Below are 20,458 nucleotides of genomic sequence, written 5' to 3'. Positions count from 1 at the left end.
GGAGAAGAAGAATTACTGCAACTGCTTGAGGAGTGGGAAACCAAGCAAGATTTGTGTAAAATGTATAAGAAAAATTGTTCAAGTAACATGGAAAAATCCTTGGATTACTGCAAAAGATTTGACAGAAGATGGTCAAGAAAGTTATGAGTGAGCAATTCAACTATTCTTTAACAAGATGAATGACCATGGGCAAAAACTAAGATCCAAATCTTTATTAAAAACACTATATAATAGAAAGGGACTGGAGTTTTCCATTAAATACTTGAATTAGCCTAACCTAATTTCTTCATATTTCATGATCAGATGAATTCAAAATAGAACTTTTTTTTTTCATCAATAAAGGAACAATATGTTTGGAGGAAAAGAATTTAAAGACAAGTTCATAATGCACAATTATAAACATAGTGGAAGCTGTGTGGGGACATTGATTTGTAAGTGTTGAAGAATAGCCAAAAATACCTCCAAAAATGAATTGGTTTCAAAAAAAAAGGAGGCCTAAACGCTGTAAAGGGGAGGTAAGGGTGGACAAAGTAAGAGTGCCCAAGTACCCTATCATACTCATAGTATGACATTAGTTTTGGCATGTTATTTTCATTTTATGTAATAACAATAGAACAGTTAAAATAAGTTACTTTATGGTTTTTTCTCTTGCTTCTTAAATGCTTAAATACTTTTGTCTGCAACTGTAAATCACTTCAACTGCTATAAAGTGGCTAACCTATAAAATATCGTTTTTAATGATGATAACATAAGACATATCAAGGACGAGCATGTTTTACCATACTATTTGAACGCTACAGCGTCATACTGTCGCTATACTTCTACATACCTATAAAGACAACTTTTGTTGTGTTAACGAATATACGAACATATAACACATGCTAAGAATAAAATTACAACCACTAAATCCTGTAAGATGTGATAATAAACCCGTTTCTATATTAAGTTTGACGTCATTGCTGACGTCAGAATTTTACTGTTCACATAACTTGAAGGTCACTTCTTGCGAGAAGGGAAATCAAAGAGAAACGAACCAAGTACAAAACCTACGACAGGCCTCACTAAATTGGCTAAGATAGACAAACTGAATGCTTTACAATACACACTTCTATGGACGCGAATACAAGCTGACGTCATAGATAAATTACTGTGCTATATTATACATAACTGGATGTGCGCACAGATACTCGTATTAACGGTTGCAGACTTTTTTACAAAGTAATAGCTATTCACCTCCTATTTTTTCACTTTCAGAATTATTATTATGCTAAGTTTCTTTCACATGTCGTTGCACTATTTGTGTGCCGATTTTTTAACCTACAAAGCTTTCGCAAATTTCCACCAGTAGACGAATTAGTGGTAATTACTGACAACGTTTAAATCTCATATCTGTACTTTGATTATACTTTATATTCAAAGTTTCCATGAAGAACCGTTAACTTTCCATTGGTCCTTTTTCTGAAGTCTAAGTCTAAGCCTACACGTGTTGATGTGCTAAAACCTATACTACTTCCGGAAATACTACCACGACTGTGCAATGACACAATATATTGACATTTTACACATGGCTGATCGTGTATAAAATATATTCCTTTTACTGTTCTTTATTAATTGTATAGTTTTCTACAGAGTTTATAATTTCAACGACGTATTTATAAACACAAATCCATACCATGTTAAGGTGTTACCAGTTATCCTTTCTATACTAAAAGACCATTAACAGGATTACTTTTAAAAATTTTAATAGGTTTAACGTTTGCCTATTCGGCAAAAGCGGAAACAGAAAAGACGCCTACTACGCAAGAAACATTGAAATATTGTTTATTATTAAACGCAAAGCTACACAATGAGCTATCTGTACTATGCCCACCACGGGTGTTTAAACCCGACTTATAGCGTTATAAAATACTGAAAACATTACAGAAGTCGGTATTACACATTTCCACATACAGAATATGATGCAGTGGAAGAGAAAACGTTTCTCATCAGGAGAACGAACTGGTTTCCCATTCACTTAATGAAATTATTTGCAATAATTACAATGATTAAAAGAATATGATCAACATCTTACTTTGTTTAAATTAATTATGTCATATAGACAGAAAGAAGTGTTTAGTGAGGGAATATATGGATGCAATGACGAGTTAGGCATTTTGAATACTAGATGGTATTTGCCAATAAATTCCCCCTTCTGATTGTAAATATTTCCTCGTTTCCTTCCAGGTGATAATTCAGTTTAAAAACATTTGCTTTTAAGGTACAGTGGCGTACATATAAGTGAGGCAGCTGCCCAAGGGACCAGAGCTCCGATTAATCCAACTCGTGAAAGATGTATTTATAACGTATGTAAAATTAATACTTTTTGTTCTCAGAGGGCTGTTTGACGATGCTCGGTCCTAAGTCGCAGGTCGACTCGTAAGATACACAAAATTAACACTCTTCATTGGTGCGGGAAACAATTGTGGAGTGTCAGGCCATTGCCATTTCTAGAGTGGTCTGGAAAATTTTAGAAAATTTAATGCTATGAGATTGAATCCTGGGCCATTTGAACTACAAATACTGCATACACACAGTGTAATGTATTGAATTAAAAGAAGCAAGTTTCAATACATAAGTTGTAGTTACGCATGCCATTAAAAAGTAGTCAGGCCATGGCCTGACTGGCCTCACCAGTTTCTACAGCCCTGCTTTTGTAACCCACAAGCCAACCTGATACATACGAAACACTCACCTATGAACAGGGTTAGCGCGGCAATCTTTGAGGCCACCCACCTGTCTTAATATAAACAGAAACAAACGAAAACGCGGTTTTTATTTTACTTGGGCTATAATTTAGTGTATTATTTTACTTATGTAACATTAGTAGGGTTGAGCTATAGGAGGGACAAAATATTCTTGCCTCAGGGCTTTCATAGGCCTAGGTATGCCACTGTTCAGATAAATATGGACATCGCATGTACATTTTCTCACTCCGTGTATGATTCAAACACGCTTTATGAAGTTAACTCTGTATTTATGTCTGTATTTTAAAGAGTATAACATAAGGTGCGTCTAGATCAAGGCTGTCCAACTAGCGACCGGGTTTCATCCGGTCCTCAAGCACTGGAAGGATCCTTTACATAAAATGTAAGTTAACAAGTAATACACATATAAGAAAAAATGAAAAAAAGAGGATGATATAGGGATGGCAATGCCACAAAAGTACAGAAAAAGGGTAGCGACGAATACACAAAACCATACAAAAATCCCTACATAAGTAACCAAATATTTCCAAGAAAAACTTTTATCTGCAACTAAATGTTGAATTACTTTCACTTGCATGAATTCAGGTTTGAATAACAGTATTTAAGCCCTTCACCCAGTGGCACAATGGTATGTCTGGAGAGTTAGAATGCTAGAAACCGGGTTTCGATACCCGTAGTGGGCAGAGCACAAAATAGCCCATTGTGTAGCTTTATGCTTAATAACAAACAAACAGCATTTAAACTGAATAATGTGATAAAGTCTTACAATGGCTAATTTCCATAAGCTGTAACATTGACCTAGTGGCTACTTATGTAGGGATTTTTGTCTGGTTTTGTGTATTCATCCCTCCCTTGTTTCTGTACTTTTTTGGCATCGCCATCCCTACATCATCCTTATTTTTTCAAACTTTTATTCCCCTCTTTTTTAAAACAATACCAATGAATATCTAACCTATATAAAAGTCAGTTTGTGTTACGTCACGTCGCTCTTGATTTCTCGAAACAGGAGGAATCATAAAAGTCAAAATGCATTTATCCAGACAGAATAGTTCGATTACTGTCTGCCCATTACGGTTTAATACATAAGTGTAGTGAGTGTTGATATAATAAGCTTAAAGTAAAGATGTAGTGTGGGATCACCTAGCCTAGAACCAAGTGCATAGAATTTATCATGAAAGTAAACATATCGATTCAATTTTAAACTTAAATCGTTTCTGAATTAAGTTATTCTCTGTTATATCAACAACGTTTTGAAGAAAAACAAACCTCTTTAACAAATGAAGACTAAATCAAGAAATCTATATAAATATTACAGTACTTTCTGTTGTCTGTTCATGTAGCAGTGTGTGGATGGATAGGTATGGAGGTTGATTAGGTCCATGCGGGGGTACATATAAATTTTCAACTTTGCAGTTTGCTGTTTTTATGGGCGTTTTGCGATTTTTACCACTACTTCGCCTCTTGTAGATGGATGTTCATCAAATTTGGTATGGAGGTTCATTCAGTCCACGGGGAGATGCATACAAATTTCATTATTATTATTATTTTTATACAATTACATAAAAGGGAGCAACTTTTCATGTCCTAAGACAACCTTTCATTAATCACGAATTTAGATAATTTCCGTCCAGGGGACAGGTACTCCAGCTAGTCAACAAATATTTTTCCAGTTTTGTTGTCTATACATTTTATTTTATACTTTCAGTACATAGACTAACAGTATTAGGTTATACTTTCATTGTTAAGCAACATGACATAAAAGCCATTGTTGGAACGTAGTGTTACCAAGACGCACTGGCTTTTCTATATATATTAGACGTTGTTAATCTAACTGATGTTTACCAATAATTATTCTATGAATACGCCAAGAATTCATTTCATGAATGATCTTAATTTTGATTGGCTCACAAAGGAATTTACCGACGACTGACTGCCTCGACTGCACTTTCCTGTCTGTTTGTTGGTCAAGCTTGATTTCGCAAACTTTATTTATTTCAGTTAGCTATGAAATGCGAGGTTAGGGGGTAGTACTTGCTCAGTCATTTTTGACGGCTATACGCTAGTTTTATAATGAATGGCAATCGCTAGGAAGGCAGCAGTTTTAGCCTGGCGTGATGAGTTGTCTTGATAGACATGTGTTGAAATTAGTGAAACGCTATACTGCTTCTGCACTCCCCATGCTAAAATGTAACATTTTGTTGTGTAAATCATCACAACAACTTCAAGCGTTGCTGAGCTAGCCCTTCTGACGCCAGAATCAGTAAAATCAGCAGGACATTTGGCTGTTACGTTACTTGCCGGTTCTCTACTTTAACGATGTTTTTTGGTTAAACTGAAGGTCTTAATAGCTTTTCAAAACCTCGAAAACCTAAGTTAGGTGTTTATAAAAGTCACTTAGACTGTTATTAGAGAGATTTGAGACTATGATGAGCAATACATAATATGCATCGGCCATTTTTTCCCGGCCCATTCCAACATAGTAAACACTACCATGCTTAGTGATAAAATGAAAAAAAATCACTAATTTCAGAGAGGCAAAGTATAACTCGTATAATACCCGCACTATTTATTACTTAACTCTAAACGAACGGTGGGCAGATATTATATGGTCCAGCTTTTGAACAGAATTATAGAATTTAAGATTCTAAATAAGTCTCTATCTGGCTCGCAAATGTTTGTTTGTTTTTTGAATTTCGCGCAAGGCTACACGAGGGCTATCTGCGCTAGCCGTCCCTAATTTAGCAGTGTAAGACTAGAGGGAAGGCAGCTAGTCATCACCACCCACCGCCAACTCTTGGGCTACTCTTTTACCAACGAATAGTGGGATTGACCGTCACCTTATAACGCCCCCACGACTGAAAGGGCGAGCATGTTTGGTGTGACGGGGATTCGAACCCGCTCGCAAATGAATTGCCAACTTGCAATACAGTCACCAATGGCTTGAAGTTGACAGCGGCATAGACTGAGAGAAATGCACAGACTGGAATATAAAACACGAACTTTGAATTGACGTGGCAAGATTGTTACTTGTATAGGTCTTCCCCTCCAAACATCAGAATAGGGCTTGTTTCCGTTCTCACTCATCTTTAAATAATTATTTTGTCATAAAACTGCACAATTTACTGCCAGCTTTGACAATGTGATGGCTTAGTTTTTATGCGATGTTCTTTTCTTCAAGACGTATGGGTAAAAAAAAAACACTATTTTGAAGGTTAAAATAAACTTTCAATATTGAGATTTCAAATGAAAACGACCGTATTTTTATGTTATTTTTGCTATTTCAATTTAATTTACATCATAATAACCACACTTAAATCTATCTAATGGATACAAATGTCTATCTAAAGCTTTTGTTTCCAGGGTTTGTTTCAAAATTTTGCATTCCTAAATTTTGAGCTGGAAGACTAACGGGAGGGCAAGATAGTCAACATCATCCAACTCTAACTCTTTGGCTACTTTTGTCTGATCAAATAGTGCAGTTTGACTGTCACTTTTATAACGCAAGCTTGGATACAAAGGACGGAGCTTTTGTTTTCGATAACGAGCCGAGCCGCGAACCATGAGTCGGACTCATGGTTCGCAGCTCGGCTCGTTACCGAGGACGCACGGTCTAGTTGTGCTAATTACTAGGCAACATTCGGCTCCACTACATACAAAGTCGGGTGGTAAATACTGCTTGATTTTTTTAAGTACAAAGCTGCACAATGGACTATCTGTGCTGTGCGCACCCCAGGGATCCAAACACAAATTTTACATTTATAAGCTCTGAAGCTTACTTCTGAGCCACCGATATACAATTACTTTTCGTCGTATATATCAATTATATATCAAATCCGAATAATAAGACTGCGAATTAAAAAGGAAATTTCCCAGTAATGGTTACACTTTAGCTTGAGTAAACACATTCATTTTAAATACAAAAAATAATAATAATGTAAAAAATTATATGTTGCAAAGGAAACGAAGCATATAACGACTGAAACTTTCATTTCAACTAATCTTATGGCACTTGTTAAATAACACCGCGTTCCAGATATATATAAAATAAACACTGGTGATTCTTCATTTTTTCTAACAAGTTCATCCGCCATTGCTTTCTTTGTTCATATTCTCGCGCAAAGCTAATATAAAGGGCTATTTGCGCTTGCCGTCCCCATTTTTCAATGATAGGCTAGAGGAAAGATAAATAGTCAAAAGCGTCCACTACAACTCATGAATACCACTGTTTGACCAAATAGTGGGTTTTGAGAGTCACCCTTATAACGCATGCACAGCACTAGAAAGCTTTTTTTTTGTGGTAGCGTGACGCGAACGCTGGACACGCAGATTCTTAGTTTGGCATTCCAACCACTGCACAATATTCAGCTAATTCGCAGTTTCTTAGGTTGGTATTAACTGTACATAAAAGGATGTGTCTGTGTACATATTATCTAACACTTACGAATAAATCCTTAACACTTATCTATAAATATAAAGACAAAATGTGTGATCGTTTGCACCCTAACTCCCCCGAGCCTATTGGGGCAATCTCAACCAAAATTTGTATGTAAACACTATGAATTATGGGGAATTTCCTAGGGGGTCAAAGCGAACTTAACCCTATTTCTATTTTGTAAAGTCTGTTGGTTAATTTCTCCCAGCTTATTAAGTCAATCTCAAACAATCTTGGCAGGTTGACGCTTTAGACAATGTACAATATTCTAAAGTGATTCAAGGTCAAAGAATGAAAGTTGCTGGACTGTTTCTCAAACAACCATGCTTTTCTCATGGTCAATGAGATGTAGGGTGTTCAAAGGTGGGATCAGCCCAAAATCTTTGTTTGTTGGTAGGTGGAAAGCAAACTGCAAATGTTGTTCATGAAGAAACTTTGTTATAATTGTACAATTTTGAGATAAAGTTCACGTTCAAATTATTACAATGAAATATACGATTGCTGTCAAACTTACATTGTTTTAATTACGTTTAAATATCACGTTATATGACGCTGTAAATCATGTTATCATTCACACAAAGAAATATATATCGAGAACCTGAAAAGCCGTAAAGTTTCAGATCCGTATCTTTTGCAGGCCTAACATGGCTCGACTCACAATCTGCTAGCACTTAACAACAACAAAATTTTTACTGGAGAAAACTCAAGTGATTCAGACTAATTTGATTGTGCTGATTACAAAAATGGATCACAATTTGTCCATCACCTCTAGATTTTGAGTTATTGTAACATCTCAATATTTTATCAGCACTATCTGAAATAACATGCAATCTACTCAGTACAATACATTTATGCTGTGAAATTAAGTTTATTTGGACAGTTAAATGGGTAAAAGGCATACATTTTTGATAACTACGAAAATTGGCTATACTGTATTGGTGTAAAATTTCAGATATATTGTTCACATATGCTATTTGTTCTCGATATAATTGTAGCAAATTGCATCACTTTTGTTTCATTCCCACGCTCAACTGCTTCGCCCGGGAATCACGAAACCCTCACGTACTCAGTTTGCTAGAACGTTCGAGAAGTCTCTCGACTGAGCATAAAAGGGGCGGAGTCAAACGCCTCTCTCTCTCTCACCCAGTTGGTCACTTCGCCTCGCTCCGCGCACAGTCAAAACAAAGTCCAATCTTCTTTCTCGCATCATACCTACGATACAATCAAATTTTACAAAACTTTGTTTTTAAAAATCTAGTTCTGTTATACTTCTGTTTCGGAAATCACGTGGTTTCTTATTTCATGAGCACCTTCAGTTTTTAACAGCTGCTGACTAATAAAAATGGGTTTTGTAAGCTGCTCAAGTTATCGTTCATTTCCCTACATGCTTGTAGATATGATCCTTTATAAAAGCGAAATATTGTAATACGTTATTTTTATTCTCATACACACTAATGGTTTAATTTTCATGTGAAATATGGTTCACAATCTGGACTCATATTCTGTTCGTGTTATAGGAATGACATGATTGTGTAACCAGTCACCCATTAAGATAACAGTAACAACAATGGAAAGAAACGAAAGTTCCCTGGATATTAAAATGCCAAACCTGCATGGCAATATAAATCACAGCTCTGAAGTTATTTGTGCAGAAATATAAACTTTATAATCCAATGAAATTATCGTAATAAAACTATAAGAACTGTATCCAAATCTTGGTTTGTTACAATATATATGTCTTTAAGTTTATCACAAAGCACTTCTGAAAAGGTTTACCGTTTTTCTAGTTAGCCTAATATTTGTCCACTTTCCTTTTAGGCTCGGCATGGCCAGGTGGTTAGGGCGCTCGACTCGCAATCTATGGGTCGCGGGTTCGAATCCCCGTCTCACCAAACATGCTCGCCCTTTCAGCCGTGGGAGCGTTATAACGTTACGGTCAATCCCACTATTTGTTGGTAAAAGAGTAGCCCAAGAGTTGGCGGTGGGTGGTGATGCCTAGCTGCCTTCCCTCTAGTCTTACACTGCTAAATTAGGGACGGCTAGAGCGGATAGCTTTGCGCGAAATCCAAAACAAACAAACTTTCCTTTTTTAACACAAAATTTAACGACATAAACTATTGAAACTCATCTCATCTACGTGATCCAATCCATTGCACCTGACCCAGGTATATGTCGCGTGACGTCAGGTATTTAGATGAAGCCCTCACAAACTAACAATAATAATATAAAAGAAACTATACACAAAGGAAGGAGGGGGATAATAGCCCTAAACACTCCAGAAATACAGAGTACAATAACAAAATAAAAGGATAAGTAGTTTCGAGTGCGGAGGTAATGACGTGGTATAGAGGCTGGCTTTCTTTATCCCTAATAACGGAATAGTCGCAAAACAAGTGCATAAAGAGGTAAGATAAGTAGCCGATCTCCAATTTCCCGCCACTTGAAATTGTCCTGGGCGATTGCTACACTTATTAGTGTGCTTGCACAACCATGATAACGCTAAAAAATAACGAAAAACATAATACGCCCTTTTATTCTCACCACAGATTAGGAAAAACGCACATGAAGGTGTGTATTCAATACGCTCGTATTAACTTTGCACGGACAACTTTTACACTTCAGTTATCGTATGGCATACTAAATATTAGAGTTAAGGCCTTTAACGAAGTTTCCGTCAGACATTTTGCTTACACGTGTTTTTACACTTCTGCCAGCACATAGTAAAGTAGATAATACAAGCAAACTATCTGATGGAAACTTTCTTATAAAGGCGTTAACTCTACATAAACAACTGTCACACTCCAGCCAGCACATGTTAAATATAAGCAGAATGTCTGACGGAAACTTTATAAGGCCCTCGCAAAAATACAGATTGAAACGAACAACACGTTTTAATCCTATACTAGTGCACGGGTTTAAAAAGGTGTGCAGAAAATTGAAATATGCTCTTAATTTGTTATGTAAGTTCAGTCAATGCTAATATAAACCAAATTTGTGAAGTATATATATATGTGTGTGTGTGTGTGTACTAAGTTTCTTGAAACACATAATAATGCATTGACATGGTTACCAGCCTTGTTAGAAAGGCCTTATCCTATCCACTCTTTCGTGGTCTCACTCAGGGAACCCAGGATCGAATCCAGATTCTTGTCACCCTAGAAGACGGCGGTATATAAACAACCGAAACATAGGATATAAACTAATTAGTGATCACCATCTAGTAAAAAGGAAATAATTAGTAATTAGGTATGCAATCGTGTAGGCGCCATATCAGGACAACATGCGATATCTGATCGCTGCAACCTTATCGTAAACACATCAGAGAATGTTCGAAGTTCATCTATCTAAACTCAGTTCAAAAGACAAAAACCTTGTGCATTAACCAAGAATACCTAGAAAGTAACGCCATTACATTGAGTACTGTTTTAACTCTTAAATCATATAACTACACACACATGAAGATCGTAATGACTAATTTTTTTAATAACTAAGAATACCTAGAAAGTAACGCCATTACATTGATTATTGTTTTAACTCTGTAAATCATATAACTACACACACATGAAGATCGTAATGATTCATTTTTTTAGTACTTGAACAAGGAACTTAAAAATAAATTCTTTATTGGTATTTTACGACGTTATTTTAGGTGTCCTGTACTTATTTGTTTTCACACAGAAACTAACCATATTTGAAACCAAGAAGAATTAAAACTGTTGATTTGTCCTGGAAGTATAGAACATTCTTAAATTATAACTAATTGGAAATGAATGGTTTTCACAAGCACGTCCAAAATTCAACCCAAATGTTTACAAACGGTATGTTGACGAAATTTTTATCTTCCATTTAAAAGAACAGTCCAACTTTTCCTTGTACTCTTAACATATTAGTACATAAAGTGATCTAGAGAGAAACTTAAATCTAGAGATATACAAATTTCGAAAACTCTTTGGCGCTGTAACACCGTCAGTGGTCATTTCTTAACAGAACAATAAAGGGTTAACCCTAACTTGAAATACCAAAGTATAAATCAAAGTACAATTTCAAGAACCAAACTTAAAAGCATAAATACTGTTGTTGTTGTTTTTAATAACCAACGTGATATTGTAGAAATCCATCAGTATTTTTCTACCCTAACGTATTTGTTACGTATTTTGAGAATTCAATCCAAAAGGAAAGGAAAACAAGATTTACATTTTTCTTTATATTAATATCAACACTTCTTACCTTGGAGTTACTGGCTACCGAAGATTCACTGACGTCACTTTGACAAGCATCATCGTCCCATGACACGGAAGAAAGACTAGACATAAATGAACACGAGCTAGAAGTTGACAACCGTCGACTCAAAGGTATATGTCCAGCAATGTCATCCAGCGTGACCTGAAGATAATCCTGAGAAGGTTTCATGAACTCACCCATTTGAATATTTTGGTCAGTGAAATTACTGTGGTCACTTATTACGACCGAAGGCATTGCAAGCACTGGGCAAGAAACAGACTGAATAATAGTCAGCGATCGTTTTCTGTGTATTGTCTCCTGATTCTGTTCCTCGTCCTCCGATGTAATCTGGGTTTCAAAAGATGGAGTCAAACACGTAACATCTACGTTGCCCTGTACGATGGCTGAGTCAGCACTACAAGACCTGTGAGTGCGGGATGTCATACCTGGGGAAAAGCTCTTGGAGGAAGAATACAGTTGCATACAATGTCTTAACTGTTCCGAAGCCCCGTTTTCATCAAGTGCATAAGTGATGTTTCTAAGAGCATCGGGAGACATCTCACTGTCCAAACTGGCATGTCCACTGTCAACGCTACACCTCTGGTGGTAATGTTCAGCTATTTCAAAAGATCTGCTAAACATCGTGGTCACATCTTCAAGATCCGAGCCTCTTTTCATTTCAATAACATGTTTCGGTGTTTCGCAAGCTTGTGGTAAAAAGCAACCACGATCTTCCCAGTCTTGATCATTTGGTGTTTTCACTGACTGCTTCTGGGGTTTTGATTCCCCAGGTAAGCATTCGGTGGATGAGGAACGTCCCCACGATGAAAAACGACGAGACAACGAGTGGTGGCTTAACTTTTGAATTTGCAATCTCGACTCTGTGTTTTCTTCCATTGATGAAGGTCTACCTAATAAATAATACATGATCATGTTTATTTCGTATTAACTCTTAGTTTTATGTTTTAGTGCAAAGCTACACAATAGGCATTTGGCGCTTTGTCCACCGTGGAGAATCGAAACCCGGATTTTAACGTTGCAAGTCCATACATTTACCACTGACCCACTAGGAGACTTCATATTAACATATTTATAGGCGGATTAATTTGCTGAAGTTTTACTGTGATAAGCTCATAGCAGTAGAGGCCATTCCACCATGTTTGTTTAACATCACAATCTGATCAGAACATCAATATTCACATGTGAACGTTCACACTATTGTTTCACACATTTAAGTTAAAACATAATCTAATCAAAACTTTCTTCATTATATATATCATTGGAAATATTCATTAAATAATTATTTATTATTAGCTTAAACAAATGTTTGAATTTCTATTCTCCTTACACACGAAATGTATGATTTTAAGACGAAATTAAAAATAAACTTTCAGCCAGTCATTAACAACTGTAAGATTCAAGATAAAAATTTGGGGGGATAATCTTATCACACGATACTTTCGAAGAGTAAATGTAAACACACACACAAATGTCTGCAAAGTGTAAAGCTTTTAATAGTCACACCTTTCTCATTCACTGCTCATATCAAGTGAAGTTGATAAATTAAAGTTTCCTATACCATATTACAGTTTAGCCTGAAACAGTTTTTACATTTTTGTAACAGAAAAACCTCAATTATTTCTCTCTCTCTTTAAGCTCTAAGATTGTTAGTACGAAAATGGAAGTATTGTATCACGAATGGTGCTGTATACGCATAACTATACATGTATAGTCTACTTTCTACCCTTTTTAACTTAAAGCGCTGTAATCTTCTTTAACATCTAAGCAAAATTCAAAATGGTATAGTATTCAGGCTCGTGTGACCCTAGTTGTTTTGAAGTACAAATCCAGGCCCAATTCTAAACAAATTAATAAACCTAGTAGCAAAAATTAACATTTTTTAAACATTTACTCATTAACGAAAAAGATGATTTTTTTTTGTTTTTTTTTTTGGTATAAGTGATGAACTTGTGGTACGATTTTTGTCAAATCGAAGGGAAAACAACACTAGCGAGGGCTGGTCTAAATGTGTGTGTAATCTATGTATGAGGGAAGCTCAAGGTGAGCATATTACTAATTTCATAATTTTTATGGTGCCACTGACATTAGTTCCACATACCACAGTTTGAGAATCACTGGTGTATACTATTATACAGCATCAAACACCGTATTAACATATTTTATCAGTCACATTGTTCTATGTACAATTTCAACATTTTATAACGATTGTGTTTTGTCACGGTCATATAATTTTTCAACAGTTTCTAAAGGACTGTAAAAACCAAAATAACCTAGAAAGTCGTAAAAGAAATCTTTCCGTACGTGTGTATCACTACGCTGTATTTTTAAACACAAATAAAAGGAAAGAACTTTTATAACATTTAAATTCCATACATTTCTTACGCTACAATTAATTATCCATGAATTAAGCAATCAGCGAGCAGCACGCAGTTTCTGATGGCTATATATATTTTTTTCATGAGCTGTTTTAACATAGATCTATGAAACCAAAATTAATGCCACAGTAATGAATAGCTACATTTGCTAAAGCTATTTGCTGCCGTTCTTAATTTTGAACTACTTGGCTAGAGAGAAGGTAGCCAGTCAGCAGCACCCTACCACCTTAGGGATTGTTTAACAGTCTTATAATGCGCCTACAGTTTAAAACTAGGGAAATATTTTGTGGCATAGCATAGATTCGAACCCGACTCGATAGCTTCAAAATCAGATCTTTACTAAAGAGTCAAACCGCACCCACCCCACATTTTATAACGACGAGCCACGATGAAGGAGTTTCATAAAGAATGGTAAAAAAGGTGCTTTGGGATAGTTAACTATTATTCTTCAGGAGATGTTTATTTATTTATTTATTGAATCTCACGCAAAACTACTCGAAGACAACCAGCACTAGCTATCCCTCATTTTAAAGTGATAAACCAGAAGAAAGGCAGCTAGTCAACATCTTCCGCTAGCTCTTGGGTTAATCTTTACTAACGAACAGTGCAGTTGACCGTAACATTATAATACCACCATGACTGAGAAGGCGAGAATGTTGAGCGAAATGTTTCGATCCCGCGACACGCAGACTGTGAGTCAAGCGCCATAATCATCACGTCCAGGCAAAGGATAGTCCACTTTTCGGCATCACTCGAGTTTCTGAGTGTTTTGAAATCTACTTACGTAGTGCGTAAGGAAACAATACATTTTACATGATGTGACTTCAATGTTGTCAAAGCAACCGAATCATTACCACTTACCATATTATTAGGGTAACATCACACAACATACATGTTATTTTCAACTAAATTATCATATTTTATAAACATGCTCACGGATTCTTCTACATCACCGTGCCTATAACAACAGCAACTTACGCTGATTCAACTCTTAGTATACAAACTGTAAGGTGGTGCCTGCATGTAACTATGTTTTCACCCTGTAAAAACTATACAGTATATTATATTGACACGAGCTTTAAAGTGGATACTTCTCGTTATATTATAGCTTGTATTACAAAAGTAATTATAAAAAGTGAGCTATAAAAATGTTGCATGTGATACTCCCACGTTACTATATCATTATGGGCGTAACTTCCGGAGTTGTTTCAAACTACACACTCGTAAAAGTAAACAACAGGATATACGATTTACGTAGCCGCAGATCCACGAGCCTCTAACTTCTAAGATTATATCGTAACCATCTGCCGGTCGCTGAGGTCGTTTCGATACCCATGAACATTAAATGGTTCAATTGCTCACGTCTTACACCTTCCATAACCTAATGGTATGGTGTAATATTTGTTAAAATTCATTACAGGCTTTGAATCATCAACAACTACGACTGTACTAACTAATTGAATACTCAATATAACTAAAAGTATCAAAGTCCAAATATATAGGGTTCTCTATTACTTACAATCTGAGGCTTAACAATGCACAGGGTACTTTCTATTCTTTACCGTCTGAGGCCTGACAATGTATAGGTTTCTCTCTATTCGTTACAATCTAACGCCTGATAATGCCTAAGATGAATCCTTATAGGGTTACGAAAGAAACACTTATTATTATAGTATTCCTGACCAGACAACGACTTGACTAATTGTTTTCTACTCGTGTGTCCATCAAATGGATTTAAAGTGATGGGAAGACAGATTTTTTCCGATTCACCATCCGAGGTAGTGGAAGAGGGAAAACAACTTTTTCTATAAAAACTATGTTCAACACGTGCCAAACAACGTGTTGTGGTCCTATGATATCAGTCAAATAGCTAAATGTCGATAAAACAAATAAATTTAATAACTTAAGCTGACTTTCGATCAATAACTTATTGGAGAGACATCTAGATTAAATTCAAAAAATTATCTATAATTATAACCAACGTACATAAAAAATACTAGCAAAAAGAATGGTAAGGAAAAAAATCCGACATAGCTAAACAACAAAATTTTCTAGAAAAAAAGAACTGGTTAAATGTATATTTCATTTCATTTTTTCTTTCATTTTCTGAATGTTTAGAAATAAATATTAGAAATAACAAAAATAATGACTTACGTTTGAGGATTAGTGTAAAGAGGCGTTTCTTTATGCATATGTCATACCACATATAGTACACATATCTGCAAGTAATTAAATGCTTAAAAAATTCTCATTGTACGATAAAGCTGTTTGTGTTCTACTGCGTTATTTTTCTCTGTTTTCAATTCACATACACAGAAATATCGATGTACTCACAACCGCTAGATTATTGCACATAAAACTTTACTAGTTAGGGCCCTACAGCGGCACTCTTCAGGCAAATAACGTAATAATATTAGGGGTGGGGTCAAGTCATGGTGGGTTGACTGGTCACCTACTTACCGCCTGTGCCTTCACCTGAATGTATTTCGTAAATTTTCCTTACTGTAACAGTTGTGCTATATATTAAAAACTGACCTTATTTTATCACGTAAGGTAGAAAACATTAACAGTATAAAGTAATGATAGCTCCTCAAACGCTGTTAAAATGGTGCTGGTAACATTAATACAAACCGAAGATAGAATCAGTAGTTTTGAGAGGAGAAGCGAATTTCTCTAGCTGGGGAATGATAGTTATGCTACCTAAAATATGAAATTACAAGACAACTATAATGACTAATGTTTATATGAGAAATTATCGGGAAGTTTTAGTGCTCCTGCAATATGTGGGGATGGTTCACATCGCTGAAATGTTAGGGGGATGTACTCGTTTATATTACATCTGTCAATAGGTATTAAGATAATTTTTTTATAGCTTAATGCTTCCATAGCAAGTTTAATTTTAAAAGTGAGGCGTTAATGCAAGTCATTTGATCCAAGTTATTACCAGGACAAAAAACAGCAGTATAAAAAATGTTTTTTTTATTAAAACCTTTAAAATGTAGAAACTTAAAAAAATTGCAAACACAAGTACACATCTTTTTAGAGATTCTTCTTTTATTGTAATTAATCTACAATAGTAAAATTTAAAAGTTCTATAACCTTAAAAAGGATATGTTCAAATGTACAGTCTTCTTTATAAGATTCTCTAACTCGCAGTGGAAGTGGTGGACTGGTGGTTGCAACTCTTTTTACCAAGTACATGTGATCATTTAATTTTTGTCACAACCCAGTTTGAAGTGTCAAGTGGTATACAAGAAACCACAAACAGCTGAATAAATGTTTATTAATAAATTATAAGTTTGGCACCCAAATTACAAAACTACAAACTACATATGGATGGCATTTCTCATTTTGCCTACTTTTTATAAAAAAAACAGCTGAGGCAACTGAAAAGTTATAGTTCATAACTCAAATTTTCCAGTATCTCAAGACAAACTGATTTCTGTGGTGTTACTTAACTGTATTCTTTGCATGTAGAATAAAGCAGCAATATGAAGAGATGAAAGCATAACTGTTACTAGAAATGTATTATTAAAACAAATAATAATATTGTATATTTGTAACCTAAATTTTAAGCACGTGAAATAACAAAAAAAAACGTTAGGCCCCTACAAGATACAATTTTGCTAATTCACACAAATAATGAAAGATTAATTTAAATGTAGATTTAACTTTTATAGAAACTATGAGTATCAAAATAATTTAAGCTAAAGCTTACTTTAAATAAGACATTCATAGCCAAGACTGAAGTTTGTCTCTATATTCTAAAAAAAAAAAGGATCCTGCAATGGCTTTTAATATGTTCACTAAAACAACCACAACTAACATTTCATCTTCGGTATTTCTTTAATAGGTAAATCTTTTTTTTTTTCATTTATGTATGAGCATGTTTTGATAGAAATGACAAAAAGATAATACTTATCTTGAAGTTTTAATCTTCAGTAAAATATATTAAAAAATACCATTAAGGTGGTAGGAACTTTTAAACAGCTATAATGTTTTTTTTCTTAAAACCAGTATAGAATTTAACATAAGCATAATAAATTGTTTCATATATACCATACAGGCACACACATGTACACAAAAGATGCTTTAGATAGTTTAATCCAAACACAAAGAATATGATAATAGAAACACATTTAAAGTGTAAACCAAAAAGGAAGCCTACTCTGAAAATTTGACATATTATCGCATTTAATGACAGAATCTCAATATCATTAATTGTAGGAAAAAAACTGTCAAACCTTCTTGTACTGATAAATATCCTGCATGCAATATTATATTTACAGGAAGTTTCAAAAATAGTTATAAAAATAGGTAAATAGATAAAAACAGAATATGCACTCAAAAAAGAAGAGCAAGACATTCATATTCACACTCCAGTTATGTCCTGCTAGATAGTTACATGTTGTATCATTCCTGAATGCTTTATACTTTCATAGTACGTGCACACACTGGATCTAGGTCATTGTTTTATATTGCTGCTGTGTTTTTAGAGGTGTAGATGTGGAAGTCTTTTTCACTGATAAGCACTGCAATATAACTTATAACAGTCTCTTATTTTGTTTAAGTATTCAAGGTGAGATTCATACAATCACTGAAATGATAATTACATAGTCTGATATAAGAATCTTCATCAAGATTTGGTTGTCATCCAATGTCACAAATAAGTGTATAAAAACTATAATACAGAACTAAAATATATATTAATCATTTAAATAGTAAGATATACACATTCTGATATTAAATCATGCTGAACACAATGTTCTCACATTGTAGAATTAATGAAATTTTGTTCAGTCTCAATACCCATAATTCTAAAGGTTACTTTTGGTCCATAGCACATTTGTTATAAAATTTTAGTGTTCATAGACTTATACCCAAAATTATTCATAACACCAGAGAAAAATTAAAATGTCAAAATGTTTTGATAAAGCTATAGTGCAGTTGATGCAATTATCTAGTTAAGTTTCTTTGTTTTTAAATTGTAAATGTGCTAATCTTACAGAAAATTAAAACATATATATATAAATCATGAATATCAGTAGAAATATTTTCTTAAGATTTCCTTCAAACCTTCCATTTTTGAAATTTACAGCTTTAACCTAAAATTTTATCAATTTCAATCAGAAGAGGCAAAATATCTCTAAAGCTGAGATCACTTAACAGTTTTCACTGAATTTATTTTGCCTGTACATTCCTAAGATTACTTGTTTCATACTTCAAGTACTTTTGTTTTGTTTCTTACAGATTAAGAAACGTTTTAAGGTTAATGAACATCCATGTTAAAATTTTATATATAGCTTTATTGATTAAATAATTACAAATATACAATTTTCAGAAAACAAGTCAAAGTATATGAACAATATTATATTGGTAATGTAAAAAGCTATGGTGGAGATTTATTTACTTCTGAACACCATGTTATCAGAAATCAAACTTTAAAGGTAAGGATTTATGTAGATCATAACTATTTATACAGCATATTTGATCATTTTCATAAAACAGTTCAGTTACAATTTTTTAAAACCTCAGATTTATTTCAAACTTAATTTTCACTATGTTATTAATGCTAAAAAATAAAATATTGTTATGAATGTTTTCATTAACAAAATCAACAAAGGTTGGAAATGTGTATTATTAAACTAGACCTGCTGGCTGCTCTGTTATTACTATTAGTATCAGAACATTATACCCAATTAAGTCTTTTATCAATAACCTATTTCTAAACGTAACATAGCAAAACTAACACATATAAAACACGTAATGATACGTTAAGAAACTTTTCTGTGCAGTTTACATTGTATAAATGTCGCAAACTGCGTTACAAACGTGTGGGATACAATGTCATTAAGTTAACATGATATTGATACTTACTCATAGTCATATAGACTACTGCTTGTCGTAGCCTACTGGCCCATTGCTTAAGCTAATATTCCGAAGAGGTTTAGGTCATCATTTCATTAAATCTCATTTTAAAGGATTTAGCGAGAAAACAAAAACATGCCGTTCGTAATTATGATATAGAAAAATACCTTAACTGTGTTTGTAATATGATACAAAACTTTAGAAAAAAAGTATCTTCCTAACAATTCATTCGTTCACCGCATCATCCATCTATATATTATATGTATAAACCCCATGCATGTCACTGACACAGATGATATTGTCATCAACACTACTACTTTATTTATGTACATGTACTACAGATGATGGTTCTGCCATCTGTCGTCAACTGGATAAACAATTGTTTGCCAATTGTAACCTCCGTGCAAGTAATGTAATATACCTTTTTTTACTTAATAACTGAATAAATTATCACTGAGAGTATTGTTTTAAATTTGTAAATTCATCTACGTAGAATCTGCAAACAAAAATGTCTTCAAAACTATAGTTTTAAACGCGTTTCCATTTTAATTCCATAGCAAAATTATATTTTTACAGTAATCTTTTAAAGGAACAGCGCAGATTATTTTCTGGTTGAATAAGCTTTAAATTTCAGATAATTGTCACTTTTCAAGTCTTCCGTTGGCTCAGCAGTAAGTTTGAAAGCTAATAACTTCATTTATATGATTATAAAATTCTATTTCTGTAGTGGTCATAGCACAGATAGCCTATTGTGTACCTTTGGATATTTTAAATTACATAGTCAATTCATTTATATT

General features: G+C 34.3%; 1 protein-coding gene across 5 annotated transcripts in view; it reads right to left on the bottom strand.

Annotated features, from left to right (window-relative positions):
* Positions 1-19,935, bottom strand: part of LOC106478240 (inositol-trisphosphate 3-kinase A-like) — a 63,156-nt gene extending 43,221 nt beyond the window's left edge. For 2 of the 5 annotated variants that reach the window (XR_002609857.1, XM_022381791.1), the window contains exons 1-2: positions 19,671-19,935; positions 11,404-12,308 (exon numbers count right to left, since the gene is read on the bottom strand). Coding sequence is in view for 4 of the 5 variants with exons in the window: in XM_022381791.1 (XP_022237499.1) it covers positions 11,404-12,308; positions 19,671-19,680 (915 nt within the window). In the remaining variant the exon portion in view is untranslated. Of the gene's footprint in view, positions 1-11,403; positions 12,309-14,771; positions 14,913-15,312; positions 15,331-19,670 lie in introns of those variants that run through there. The other 3 variants (XM_013938767.2, XM_022381793.1, XM_022381792.1) reach the window with 3 other exon arrangements.
* Between the last annotated feature and the right edge of the window lie 523 nt (positions 19,936-20,458).

This window comes from Limulus polyphemus, unplaced genomic scaffold, assembly GCF_000517525.1.
Source record: "Limulus polyphemus unplaced genomic scaffold, Limulus_polyphemus-2.1.2 Scaffold192, whole genome shotgun sequence".
Classification (NCBI taxonomy): Eukaryota; Metazoa; Arthropoda; class Merostomata; order Xiphosura; family Limulidae; genus Limulus; species Limulus polyphemus.
The sequence above is the reverse complement of the archived record's forward strand: the minus strand, read 5'-3'. Positions and strand labels throughout refer to the sequence as shown.